This window comes from Cavia porcellus, unplaced genomic scaffold (genome assembly GCF_034190915.1).
Source record: "Cavia porcellus strain 051 isolate PalLab524CR breed Dunkin Hartley unplaced genomic scaffold, mCavPor4.1 scaffold_7, whole genome shotgun sequence".
In the NCBI taxonomy this organism is placed as follows: domain Eukaryota; kingdom Metazoa; phylum Chordata; class Mammalia; order Rodentia; family Caviidae; genus Cavia; species Cavia porcellus.
In genome coordinates, this window is record NW_026947490.1 from 80,159,821 (window position 1) to 80,174,152 (window position 14,332).

Genomic DNA, 14,332 nt, shown 5'->3' on the forward strand with positions numbered 1-14,332 from the left:
CTCTCAGAGAGCTAGGATTACAGGTGTAGGGCACCACGCCCAGTGTCTCTCTATCCAAATAATTCCTCTTCTCTCACAAATCTTAAAGTCATTTTCCTGAAAGAAATCTCTGGAAACAGGTTTATTCCTCTCCCTAGACTATATCATATCAGGTGATTGTGAAATGTGACTACATGAATCTTCCTTTTTATTTTGAAGTAATCATTGTTTTAAATAATGTTTAATGACTTTCTTGTTTTCATTAGAACTGGGGTCAGTAAATGATGCCATGAGTCTAATCAGTTTGCACTCTGATTTTAAAGTACGTTTCATTCAAACATGGCCACATCTTATGTATTGTCCATGAATGCTTTTGAATTACAAGGAAAAGTTTAATAGTTATGAGAGACCAACTTGAGAAGCCTAAATATCCACTATCTGTTCCTTAATAAGAAGTTTGCAGATCTCTGCATTAGGCTGTTGTCTTCATAAAAGCTGAATTTCACTTCTATATTCCTAGAGTTTAGTATAACGCCTGGCAATTTTTGATTAACTATGTTTCAATCTCAAGCTTTAACCTATTTTGTTGTAGTGATACTTATGTGATCATATGAACTGGTCTCTACAACACACAATTACTTTTTAATCTAGCTAGTGGTAAATTAATCAAATTCATGAATAAAGATTATTACAACCATGTGTATGTGATATGGAGAAAGGATACAATACAATTAGAGATATCAAATACAGAGAGTAGGAGAAGGCTTCTGTGAGGAAGTGACCTTTGAGTTGAAATTTTGTGAGTTAACTGGACAGAGATGAGATGGGAAGGACAAACCAGGTGAAAGGAACTATCACACACAGTCCTTTCATCTCCAGAGAAGATGGCATGTACCAGTAACTGGTGTTCTTGATAAATAATAAAGTATAAATATTAAGGATAGCCTCTAAATAGAATATTTTCAATGGGAAAATTCTCAATGTAAATTTATAAAAGTCTAAAATCTGGACCATTTTGTTGTTCAACAGTAGGAAATGATTACTATCTTACATCCACAGGACAGTGTATACAATAGACATTAATATATATGAAAAGTTTTAATTTGCATGAAAAGCCTATGATATGATGCAAAGTAAAAAAAATTAGGACATTATATCTGCTGTGAATATATATATATATATATATATATATATATGAAATTTTCTAGAAGTTAGACTAAATGTTAATCTGACTTTGGCTGGGTAGAAATGAATATTCCAAACTGTGGTTTTCCATGTTTTTTTTTTTTGTTGTTTTTTTTGGTTTTCCATGTTTTTTGTGCTATGGAAAAATATATTTTATTTAGAAAATAAGGGTTAATTTGTAGTTACCCATCAGGGAATAGTCCTTCCAGGTCTCTGGAATAAGGATGTAGCATGAGGATCAAAACTCAGGAGAATTCATGTCAATAACAAAGATTATTAGTAAAGTTTTCCTGGATTTTGATTTAAGCTGTGAATATAAAAGTACAGTGGGGACTTTGGGGCCAGAGGAAACCACCCTGAGATAATGCTGCTCCAAACAGATACTGCTTTGGAGATTTTTGAATCTTAATTATTTAAATTGGTAGCCTGGTATGGTAGCACATGTTTGTAATCTCAGCACTCAGGAAGATGAGGTGGGAAGATTGCTGTAAAGAAAAAGCCAGCCTGGGCAGTGGGACAAGACCTTGTCTCAAAAAAAAAAAGGAACAGGAGCTATTATCACATTATTACTTTATGTTTGGTCTCCTCTCTATAATTCATTGGAAACATGAACTCTGGATATGCAATTTAAATGAAGATCTAGAGAGCTCGGACATGAGTTCAAACATCACTGTTCTGAAAGCTTTGTTTCGTTCCCAGAACATCACCTTTTATAAGCTCAGTGGCCCCCTCTTTAGACTATTACTAATTTATAGAAGTGGGAGAGTCATGGTTAAAAAGCTAACAGAGAATAGATTTTTGTTCAGGAAATTCATCTGACACATAATTAATTTGACGTCTTTGGTTTTAAAAAGAGAAAAAAGAAACCCTAATCTTAAGCAATGATTTACCTGCCCACCTAGTACCCAAGCAGGTGCTGTGGATAAACTCGAGAAACTCACATAGAGCCTATTGCTACACTAATTGGGGGCTTCCAAATCCCGCCAGGAAGAAGTTTCTTTTCCATTACGTTTCACAAAGGCAAGTCTGGATGATGATCTGAATGAAAATTTCCTTTATATTACACCAACTTCTGCATAACTGACATTTTGAGCTAGATAATTCCTTGTTTAGGGGCTGGTGCAGGCCTTGTAAGATACTTAGCTATACCTCTGACCTCTCACTTACTAGATACCAATGGCATTTCCTAGGATGTGACGAGAATGTCACTGGTCATTTTACCAGATGTCCACTGAAGGGGAAAAAAAAGAAATCACTCCTGGCTGAAGACCACTGGAATAAATGAATTAGGCATTCACTCTTAGTAGCATTAGTTAATAAACTTTAGTTCTGTGAGGTTAAATGAGGTCTGATATAAAGTGTAGAAAATAAATAAAAGAAACTAACTGACTGAATAAGAATATACATCTTGTGAAATCACTGTCTTGCCACTTATTCCATGGATCAGTGGTGAATGAAAAACACTGTTAATACAGTGTTGGCTGTTTCCTACAGTAGAAAGGTTTACTACATAGCTGTTACAGTATCTTATACAGTATAAATTGAAAGCAATAGATCTGAGGTTAACTTTATTTCTTTGGGTCTCATTTACTAATCTATAAAATGGAGGTATGGTGGGAAAGCAGTAGAAAGGGTGGAAAAAGATTTTTAAAATTTAGCAAAAGTCAAGGACTTATACTCTAGGCACTACACTTAGAGCTAGCATATAAAAGTCGGAGATGAGCCTCTCTTTCAAGGTGATAATGGTGAGAACTATAAACTAGTGACTAACTACAATAGTATAATCATTAGAAGTATGTATAAAAAGAGCAGAGGACACCTAGAAATAAGATCCGTATCTGCTTGGGGGAAATCAAAGAAAGTATTGTAAGAGGCATTTTTGCTAAAACCTGAAAGATAAACATGAATTTTGTCAAGAGAGTTGGGCATGGTAGTCCATACACGTAATTCCAGCTATTTAGGAGACTGAAGCAGAAGGATCACATGTTCAAGGTCAGCTTGGCAACTTAGCAAGACCATCTTAAAAAATAAAATAAAAAGCAAGGGATATACAAGGGTAGCATGTATGAGCCCCTAGATTCGAGGTCCAGTACTGAAAACAAACAACCCAAAAAACAAAAACACACTGCTAGGACACAAGGCGAAGCTATTCCATTTATAAAGACAAAGACAGCATATTTAAGGAACTACTGGTAATAAGTACTCTAGTGGTGCTAGCGGGTGATTGGGAAAGGGGGAAACAGGCATTGTTGAGTATCATGAGGCCTATATACCAGGCTATTTATTTTTCTACTATAGATGGCAAGTGGTAGGCAGATCACCTTACAGTAATGTGGCAAATAAGACTGGAGGGGAATAAGCAAGAGTATAGTCAAGTGACTGTTGTAGTGACTATAACAGTGATACATCTAAAGGTAGCGACAGCCTTCAAAAGAGCAATGCTGTGGATAAAAACAGGAAAAACTCTTGAGAGAAATGGGCAAGAGCTGAGGTATGAACATACTTCAAACTTATAGTATAAACCTCAAAAGTATGGTAGCCTTTGCCTTCTATTCTAGATTATAAATTAGTAATGTAATGCATGAATGTTAACTGATGTTGTATAGTATTAGCACAGAAGGCCAGGCATTTTTTAATAGAGGCATGAAATGATGGATATTGGTGGTGAACTAGAAGACAAAATGTCAATTGATATGATTAAAATACATTGTATGATACTAAACTATAAACAATAAGGATAGGGACCATGCCTGTCACTTAAAATAACCTGGCAAATAGCTACTCTAAAAATTTAAAAAGCTGCTTTAAAGAATATTAAGTACAAAGTCCAATTTTGGCATATCTCATATTGTACATAGAAAAGGCAATTCCAGGTAAGCTTGACTTCTGAAAATGAACTTCCACTCATATTACATCTTCATTATATCATTCTGAGCTTTATTACATTCCCTGGAAATTAAAACAGGAATTACGATCCACTTCAGATATGAGGAAATAAACCCTAAAAAATAAAGTGATCTGACAAACTAACTTAGCCAGTAAATAAAGGTTTAAAATTCCCATTCTCTGACTCAAAATTCTAGGATTTCTTCTTACTTCACAAAGAGTATATTTATAAAACACATCTGACAGTGGTTAATTAGGGAACTGTTGTCAGATTTTCAATTTGAGTATTGACTTAAACTAAATTACATGCAATTACAACATTCCTAATTTCATGATGCAAATGTTTTTCCTCAAGAGTGTACATTCGTTCCTTGGAGTTCTAGTATGATTTGCATTGTGCAACTGTTTTTTCTTAAAGTATATAATGTTGATCCAAGAGGTAAGGGGACTCAGGTACTTGGGAGGCTGAGACAAGAGGATTGCCAAGATTGAGGACAGCTGAACAATTTACTAAGGCCTTGTTTTTTTGTTTTTTTGTTTTTTTTTAAAAAGCTAGTAATTTAGCAGGTATTTCAGGAGTCCCCGGGTTCAATCCAAAGTACTGATCATTAAAGGGTGGGAGAAGTGTGGGGGAATGAAACCTAAAAACAGCTAATCTGTTAATTTGATACTCATTTTTTTTCAGGGAGGAATAATGTAATTTAAAAATTACAGGTGCACTTATTTAGAATATAGTGTATTCTCAATTTTATACTGTTTAAAAAACACAGGGATGGTCGGTGGTAGTTGCTAATAATGGATTTCTCTAGGCCGATTCCTGAAATATAATTCTCTAAGGGTCAAAATACTAAATTTTAAAGAACACCCTAGGTGTCACAGAATATAAGGCTCACTGGATTTGGCATTCTGTCTGCATAAAACATTTATTTTACCAGAAAATGCATTACAGATATGTCTCTATATCTCCCCTATTTTTTTGATGCTGGGGCTCAAATACTAGGCATTGAAAATGGTGGTCTTATTTTTAAATCACTCCTCGCTTTTTCAAACAGTGATTTTGCTAAAAAAAAAAACCAAAAAACCTCTTAGGCTATATCCTGCACATTAGTAGAAATCTGGTCACCTGTGTTTATAATGATGCTTTTGAGGTTATGAACTGCAGGCTAATTTACTGCAGGAATCAGTTTTAAATAGCTACGAGCCTTTTTTTTTTTTTTTTTTTTGAGCATAAGTTATTAGCATTTAGGTGTTATGGAATTTATAGGGAGCTTTTCAGTGACCTGTCTCTCTGAGTGTTTTGATTTTCCTATTTGAGGATCCACAAGGTTTCCATATAAGCTCTTAGCACTTCAAATACATGGCAAACTAGAAACCAGTAAAATGCTCATGAAACTACAATAATTTAAGCGTGAAAGTATGATTTCTACTTCCATAGATTAAAAATGACTGTCAAGAGTAAGAGTCCTAATTCAGTGGCCAATTATGAACTTGAAACCATGGTTCCTGCCTCTTACTGCTTAAATCTTTTTGTTGGAAGAATTTCTTAAGGATGTTTTCAAGCGCAAACTCTCTCCTTTTACACGAGAAAACTGAGGTACCAAAGAAACTAAATTATTTGTCCAAGGTCACACCCAATATTACAGACCAAGACAAAAACCATCAGCTCCATCTACAGCCAACCCAGCTGCATCTGTTACGCCCCTACTTTTAAAATTTCCTAACTGCACCGCTTCCAGATTTTCCATGAAGTTGTTTGGTCCTTCCCCATCCCCTTTGTTTTATGCCATCGGGGACCAAAACCTCGCACACGTGTCGGTAACACCGGAGTCCACGTCTAACTCGCTGACATTCACGGACCTTTTCCGGAGGCCAAAAATTTTCTCCGAAAGGCGGTGCGTCCTCAGCTCCCTGGGGGAGGAGCCGCGGAGGCAGGTCACGCGGAGCAGACAAGTCCTTACATGTACTTGCGCGTGCCCGGACGCAGCCTACGGGGCCAACTGGGGAACCAAGGAAGGAGATACACGGGCGAGAGGGAAGGCAGGGGGCGGGAGAAAAACACGGTGGTGGGAAAGCCCTGTGCACGGAATCCGCTAGCCTCTGGCCACGCTGGGCAGAGCTGAGCGTGAATAAATCTCACTGGCCAGGCGCCGACACTGCCGCAGCGCGGGGGAGGAGAGGGCGCGGCGGGCCGCGAGGCACGCTGGGGAAGGGGCGCGCCGCGGCGGCCCTCTCCTAGGCGGAAGCCCGCGCCCACACGCCTCCCACGGCCTAGGCGAGCCGCGGCGTTATCTGAGTAGGGCCGGCGCGGACGGCCCCGCCAGTCCCGCCCCCCTCTCCCGCGAGGTTGCCGCGGCACGAGATCTGCGCGGAGCCTCCCACCTCCCGCGGGCGGGTTCTCTTACCTTGTGAAAAAAAAAATTCCTCTCTGAGGCTCCCCCCTCCTCCTCTACAAAATGTGAAATGGCGGTCGACGAGGGGAACGCGAGGACCGCACCTCTGGCCAACCCTGCGAAGCCTCTCTTAGGGCCCGGAACACTCGCGCCCCCTCCCCTCCGGCCCCCTCTGAGCCCATCTATGAGATCGGTGCTCCGCCGCCCCTCACTCAGGTGGCCGTGCCCACCAGCCGAATCATCGATTCCCCCGCGCCCGGAGCGGGCCCCGCTTCCCGCCAGCCTCCTCCCTCACTGCTTGCCCGACACGGGGGGGAAAAAAAAAACACCTTTTCGCCTCCTCCCCGCCTCGTTGTCCCTCCTGGCATCCGCCCAGCTCCCTCCTCTTTTCCGCGCGCCCCTCCCCCACGGCTGGGCGCCCTCCCTCCGTCACACACGCGCGCATACCCCTTCTCCCCTCCCCCAGTGGTTGCGTCCGTGACATCATCATCATGGCAACAAGAGCTGCAGTCTGGGACCGAGGAACCCGTGTGATTCCTGGCGGCGGCGGCGGCGGCAGTGGCGGCAGTTCGAGCAGCACCACTGGCACCAGCGAACGCGGGAGGGCTTCTCTGTGGCTGTCTGTCGCCCAGCGCTCCTGAAGAGGCGGCCGCGCGAGCGCCGACCCCACCACGCGCGTCGCCGCTCTTCTCGGCGCGCGCGTGTCGTGTGTGTGTGTGTGTGTGTGTGTGTGTGTGTGTATACGCGCGCGCGCGCGTGTGTGTGTGTGAAGGGGGCGCCGCCGCCGCTGCGGAGGGAGCCGCCGCCGCCGCCGGGTCGCCCGCGAAGAGGAGGTGGTGGCGGCGGCGGCGAACATGTTTTCAGTGAGGATAGTGACCGCCGACTACTACATGGCCAGCCCGCTGCAGGGGCTGGATATCTGCCAATCCCCGCTCACGCAGATCCCTGTCAAGAAGGTGCCGGTGGTGCGAGTCTTCGGAGCGACCCCGGCAGGTGAGCGGGCGCGGGGCGCGAGGCGCGGGCGGGAGCGGGAGCCGGCGGGCGCTTTCCCTCGCCGCGCACACGCGCGCACGCCGCGGGTCTTCGCGGTGGGTCGCCACTGCGTCTTCCCTCTCCTCTGCTCGCCTTTCTCCGGTGCATGACAACAGGCACCGAAATGCGGTCCTTGCAAGCCTCTTTCCCCCGGGCGGAGAAGGCGATCACTGCGTTTACTGTGCGTTCGGCGGCGGCCAGGTCTTGGAGCGGCATTTGGAGGTGCGGGCACCGCGGTCGCTGCGAAAGGCGGGCCGGGTGGTCGTGATATGTATGTCTCTGTGGACCGGTCGTCGGTGGGACCCCGAACACCCTCTGTCCTCTTTCTGGAGGTGTGCGGAAAGCAGAGGGGAAGTGTCAGCTCTGTGATCAGTGGTTCCAGGTCGCCTTTTTTCACCCTCGCTCTCCTCTGCCCCTGCCGGAGATGCAGTGGGCTGGAGAAAGTGGCGCCAGGGGCCAGATGATCTTTCTCATTGAAGTGACCATGTGGCTGTGCTATGAGTGCAGGTCTTGACCGCTTAGTTTAATGCCTCTGGGGACGGGGCGGCATCCTCAGGTGCAAATGCTTTTCGGAAACGTAGCCTTGGAAGTAGGAAATGCGTGTGATGTTGCCCCGTGTGACGCATCACACCTAATGGGGTGAATTTATTAAAAACCACAGCCCAACTCAGCAGCTTAAACGTTTTAAAATGCCTCTAAGGCTGAGTAGGATTGCATTTAAAATGTAAGTTTGCTTATTTTTAAGAACGAATGGGATGGGGAAGACAGCAGTGACCGAAGCTACGCTGTCTCAAAAGCTGTTGGGGGTGTGATAAATAAGACAGTGACCAGATTTACAAGGTGTTTTTAAATTGTTTTTGCTTTTGTCGTGTTTGAACTACTTACATGGAATAATGAAGCTGCCTTCTGGGAAAGAATGCTTGTACTTTAGTTATGTATCGCCCTATGGGATTTTAGATAACATCTCCCACTTGATGCTCCTTGCTCTTATCACCGTTCATTTTGTTGTTACTGTAGTCAGTTTCTGTGGACTACCAAGGAGATAACAGTGCTTTCTTAAACACAAGCACTCATTCCAAGCAGTTATCTTTTAATCTTAAATTCTCTTGATTAGAAGTGTCTAGGCCAGATTTGGTAAAGTTTCTTTTTTAAAATTGTGAAAGAGATTTTGATGCTGTTATCCTTGAAAGATGGAGGTTTGAGTGCTATTAACAATCTGTTGAAAGTGTAACACTTAAAACTTGGGCTGAAAAACTAGTGCATTGAAGTGTTTTGAAGGACAGGTTTTCTGTAGAAATGTGCTGTCTTTGTTTCTAATCGGAATTTCAGAGTTATATACTGTTTATTCTCACATCAGTTGGAGAGGTAGCATAATATTCGCATGAAGTTGATACACATCTTTTAAGCTACATTTCCAAACTTCAAATATGCTGATAGGCTATATTGTGGTATTTGTTTGTATTAAAGTGCCTGTGCTTTGGGTTCCTTTTCAACAGTTTTTTTTTCTTCTTCACACAAGTTATTAAATATGTATTCCTGAGTGATTTTTCAGTCTGTTTTCAGCAGTAATTGTTATGCAAGAGAATATTCTTTAAAAATAAATAACCTGATAACACTTGTGTTTCTTGAGTAGTAAAAGACATATAAAGTATGCTGTGAAAAACATTTCTTCTTCCTGTTCATCTCACTTGCCTGTCCCAAACTTCTTTTTAACGTATCTTAAATGAGTAGTTGTAAATGAATTTAAAAAGTGAGACTTTTTGTGCATACATTGAAAGATAGAATCTTGATTTGGAGTATCCCATGCTTTACATTAAGATTATTAATGTAAATTTGCAGTATAAAATAAATTACAGGTTCACAACAAAGTTTTTTGTTTCCTCAACAAAAAAAATATTGGAGTCTATGACATAATGTGGAATTTAAAGTTTTTATAAATCGAGCCAGCATTTTTAGCATGTCCGATACTCGTACTAAAACTAATGTTAATTAAAAGCAAAAAACTGTAAAGTAGCCTATGTTTGAATTCTGTCCTAGGAGAAAACCAGTCCAGGCCACCAGTCCAGGCCATCAAATAAAATCAGACCAAACTAGGTTAGTAAAAGTCTGAATTCTGGAATTTTAAATGAAGACAGGTATAATATTTGAAAATACAAATGATGCTTATATCTTTACTAATAAGTAAGTTATTGAAATTTTGTCACATGATAAACCAGTGCTACATAAAGTGCCATAAATATGGGTTCTTAGTATATAGGAATTAATTTTGGAAGTCCTTAATTCTTTACCTTGGTTTGGAAACAAAATGTTTTTAAATTGAGTTTGCTTTATAAAGAAGGTCCTGAAAAATGGCAATAAAAGAAATTCTCTCAAAGTGGCTATTTCAGAACTATGTAATAATGTCTAAACTGATTGGATTAATACACTTCTACTAGTTTTTCTATTGATGAAATGTATTTTTCTGCTTTAGGAAACAGTCCAGTTGACTTCTGGTTGTCCTATGTTTTGGGGACATTATTTGAGCAATACAATAAATCAGGTCTTAGGCTTTCAAGTGTCTATATCTTGAGATGGTGAAATTTGAAAAGTATTTAAAATTTTTTGAATGGTAAGTCTTGGCTGATTGGCTTAGCCCTTGCTGACTGAGAATATTGATTCCTGAGAATCAATACTTAAATATACTGCATGTGTGATGATTTTTCAAAGAACACAAATCTCTGCTTTAATTGATTTTAAAAAATGGCTTGAATTTTATTGTGACCTATGTGTCGAGCAATATCTTTGTGGAAAAAAGTTATTTTTTCCTTTATAACAACATAGTAATGTGTCTCAATGGAAAGAAACAATTGTAAATAACGTACAGGACGATGTTGTGTTTTGTTTTTTTTAGATTTGAATATGGGTATGACTGCTGTGGAAATCATTCCACATAAAGTCCTGAATCTTCATCATAGGGACCTGAACTCAGGTGGAATTCATACTCCGTGCAGTTTCTATATCTCAATTCTTGCTTAGTTGTTTACTGTAACTTCCTTCCTGCTGAGTTTAAACAGTTCTCTCAGTTTTCTCAGCACTAGGTTAAACAGCATTAAACTTTCAAAGAGCTTCCCTGCTGAGATGCAGAGCAGGAGTAAATAGAGGAGTGTGAGATATTACAAAGTAGGCCAAACAGACTATAGAGGGAGCTGCTTGTCTTCATAATTACTGTGAGGAATTCTGTTACCCTCTTCTGACTGTTTTGGTAGATTGTTCAAGATAATAGCTGTAAAATATGAAATCAAGTTACTTAGCATAAGTGTTTAGAAAATCTGACAAATTACATAAGTGTGTAGTACTCATTTGAATGCTGTATTCTATAAAGTTAAGTGTAATTTATCAAAATAATCTCAATGTTTTTGTAAATTGGTAGATTATTAAATAAGTTTCTTGTGAGTACAATTTTTGAAAACTATAACATTTGTCAGTTGAAATTACAAAAATTTCTCTTAATGAAACTCATGTTTGTTAATGCCTTTGTTTTCCCTAAACCACTTAAATATAGGACAAGATCATATAATACCTATTTAATTATAATAGAAATTTTTAGGAGCACTACAGAGATTTAATGACTGTCACAAATTGATCACAATTTAGTAAGTTTTAGAGACCTGAGTAGCAAATATTGTTAGCCTTTTATATTATGTTTGATTAAAAATAATCTTCACACTTGGAGGCAAGATGATCACAAGTTCAACTCCAGTCTGGACAGTTTAGTGAAATTCCTGGAGCCTTCACATTTGTGGGCACAGTAAAATCAGATAATGTATGATTAGTTCGTTCAATGAGCAGTGAACACATAGGAGAGAGAATCTACTGTATTGTCAAGTTATTTTTAAGTGTCTTCCTAAAAATAGCTTTACCCTCCAAAAACTTCCAATGTAGTGGAAATGAGACTTGTAAACAGATATTGAACACAAAATAATTAGTCCACAATAGAAGTGTGTCTATGATATAGTGAGAACCCAAAGAAGACATATTCCATGACTTGTCAGGCAAAAAGGGGAGTCAGTTAAGGCTTCATGAAAGAAGGATGGGTTAAGCAATTTTAAAGGACTTTTTAAACAATTTTAAAAATGTAATAGAGGAACAGATACAAAATAATTCACAAATGGAGGGAACTGTTCTCTACAGTGCAGCTTGGCAATGTAAATCAAAATCCTTGAAATACTCCTTTTTGACCAGTAATCCTAGTTTTAGGGATTTTAATCTGTGAATCTAAATCTTTTGGCAAATATGATTATCTTTTGAATCCATCTACTTGTTTTCATTATCCATCACCACTGTAGTCTAAGCTGTTCACATGTTTGAAAGGGTTTACTACAGTAGCTTCCTCATCTTGGTTTATTCTAATCTACCCCATCCCCTTCTAATCTGATTTCTACACTGTAATCAGATCTTTTCAATAGCAGATTAAGTCACTGTGCTACTTGATATGCTTCAATAGTTTTCCATTATGTTTAGGGTACAGATAAACCCCCATGTCTTCTGTGGTGGCATCTGCCTATCTCAAGATCTTGTATAATCTGACCCTTACCTTTCTGAACAGTGGTGGTTTGAGTATATTCTTCTTGCCTTGCTATTTGTGTTCCAGGTGTATTGGCGTTTTTTCAGTCCCTTATTCTTGCTGTGTTCCCTCCCACAGTGAGGGCTTCATACATGCTGTTCCCTCTGCCTAGGTTGTTTTTCTTATCCTTTACCTAAACTTCAGTTTAGCTTTCCTCAGGGAAGTGTTCCGTTTCATAGACTCAAAGCTGCATGAACTCCACCATAACATTTGCTACATACAGTTAACAACTTTATGTGTGTTGGGTTTTTCCTCTGACTTTTCTCAATAGATTGTAATGTCCAGAAATGCTGGTAATGTGTTCATATACTACTATTACAGAGTTATATGCTTACCAGAAGGTTTGGAACTCAAGCAGTTGTTGGAAGAATTAATCAATAGATGATGGTCAACACAGAAAACAACCACAGCTTTTCAACATTTGGGAAATGATTACAGAAATTGAGCATATTCCTGTAGTAAAATACATTCATCATTAAAATCGTGTTTTAGACTATATAATAACATGGAACAGCTGGGCATAGTGGCTCATGCCTATAATCCCATTACATGGGAGGCTGAAACAGGAAAATCAAGAGTGAGCCCAGTCTGGACTATATAGCCCAGGCTGTCTTAAAAAAGCAAAGCAAAACAAAGTGAAGAGTATATAATAACATGGGGGAAATGCTGTCACTAGATTATGTGGAAAAAATCAGTTTACAAAAATAATCACTTATTAAAAATGCAGAAAAATATGTCAAAGTATAAAGGCTGGTTCTCTGTAGGTATGTTTCATATTTTTCAACTTTTCTACAGAGAACATATATTGATTTTATAATTTGTTTTTAAAAAATCTCCCTGTATAAGTTAAGGAAAAACGAATTTTCTAGATATGCTTCAGAAATATAGTAAATACAGGAGGTTCATTATGGACCTCCAGAATAAATATCAATGAAATTCACGATTGCATGATGATAATGTTGATACTGATAATAGAAATTCAGTTTAGGTACTACAAAATGATGGTTATGTTAGACCAGTATAGTAATTTCTGACTTCATTGTATTCATTTATATGTAATGTGGTTTCAAAAAAATTTTTTTACAGTAGTATACCTCTGACACATGATGGCAGTGCCACAGAGTAAGGATCAGAAATTAACTCAAGTATAGTATGTATAAGAACTTAATATATGAATGTGGATACCATTTTTACCTAGCCATAGAGAAAAGAAGAATTAGTCAGTAAACATTGTTGGGATAGATAACTACAATTATGGAAAAATGAAGTAGTTAGTTTCCAGAGGAGTCAAAGACTTAAATGTGAAACAAAAAAATAGAAAAGTTATTTTCCTGTAATCCAGGAATGGTGAAATCTTTTCAGAGTGTGAAAAACAATTAAAGCTAGATTGCCAAATTTTAAGGCATAAAAATAAAATTCTGTAAGAGGAAAAATGATGTTAAGAAGTACTAGCAAAACTTACAAACTTTCACAAAGGAATTATTTCTTTCTAATATACAGATTGCTTCTAGCTAATAATCCAAAGGAAAAGTAGGCAAAGAGAATTCATATGAAAAGATGTGTACAATTTCATTAATGGTAAAGATGTTGACTAAAGGGTACAGCATACTAACTTGCCATCTGTCTAGTCAGCAGAGACTGATCGCATAATGAAACATGGAGAGGGTAAGAGGAAGGAGAATGAAGAATGTCTTCATATATTGCCAGTGGGTATATTAAATGTCCTGTTCTATAGATAGCAATTTCAAAGTTGTCTTCAAAATTAAGTGTACATTTATTTTATACTAGAAATTCCATTAGAGGATTTTATCTCAGAAAGATTTTACATGTGTTAAACATGAAAGAATACTTGTGGTAGCATTATTTGTCATTGCAAAAATTGGAACCAACCTAAACATAAGTCAGTAGGGGAGTGGTTTAAGCAAATTACTGTATGTCTACTCAGTAAAATACTAGATAGCTCCTAAAAGCAGTGAGACAGCACTGTGTGTATTGCTGTGGTTCCATGTATAAGATATCTGAGAAAATGAGATGAGAGGTTCCATTGTGCTCCCTCCAATATACTGCTATTTGTGTGGTTTAGATAAAAAATAGAGAATGTAATATGTATGTATACTTATCTCTGGAGGGATATGCAAACATTTGGTGACAGAGATTACCTCCCGTGAGTAAAACTGGTTTATCCAGAGGACAAAAACAGGCTAAGATTTTTTAGTAATATGTTCTAATAGTGTTTGGTAACCTATAGGTATACATA

At 39.1% G+C, this 14,332-nt stretch overlaps 2 protein-coding genes across 7 annotated transcripts in view; one reads left to right on the plus strand and one right to left on the minus strand.

Moving 5' to 3' along the window:
* The window catches only part of LOC111755825 (uncharacterized), a 166,240-nt gene extending 158,944 nt beyond the window's left edge, over positions 1 to 7,296 (minus strand). For 2 of the 5 annotated variants that reach the window (XR_010048506.1, XR_010048505.1), the window contains exon 1: positions 6,453 to 6,593. Coding sequence is in view for 2 of the 5 variants with exons in the window: in XM_063252378.1 (XP_063108448.1) it covers positions 6,770 to 7,296 (527 nt within the window). In the remaining 3 variants the exon portion in view is untranslated. Of the gene's footprint in view, positions 1 to 6,452; positions 6,635 to 6,769 lie in introns of those variants that run through there. The other 3 variants (XR_010048504.1, XM_063252379.1, XM_063252378.1) reach the window with 3 other exon arrangements.
* Positions 7,295 to 14,332, plus strand: part of Rev3l (REV3 like, DNA directed polymerase zeta catalytic subunit) — a 160,693-nt gene continuing 153,655 nt past the window's right edge. For both annotated transcript variants that reach the window (XR_010048503.1, XM_063252366.1), the window contains exon 1: positions 7,295 to 7,433. Coding sequence is in view for 1 of the 2 variants with exons in the window: in XM_063252366.1 (XP_063108436.1) it covers positions 7,295 to 7,433 (139 nt within the window). In the remaining variant the exon portion in view is untranslated. The remainder of the gene's footprint in view (positions 7,434 to 14,332) is intronic.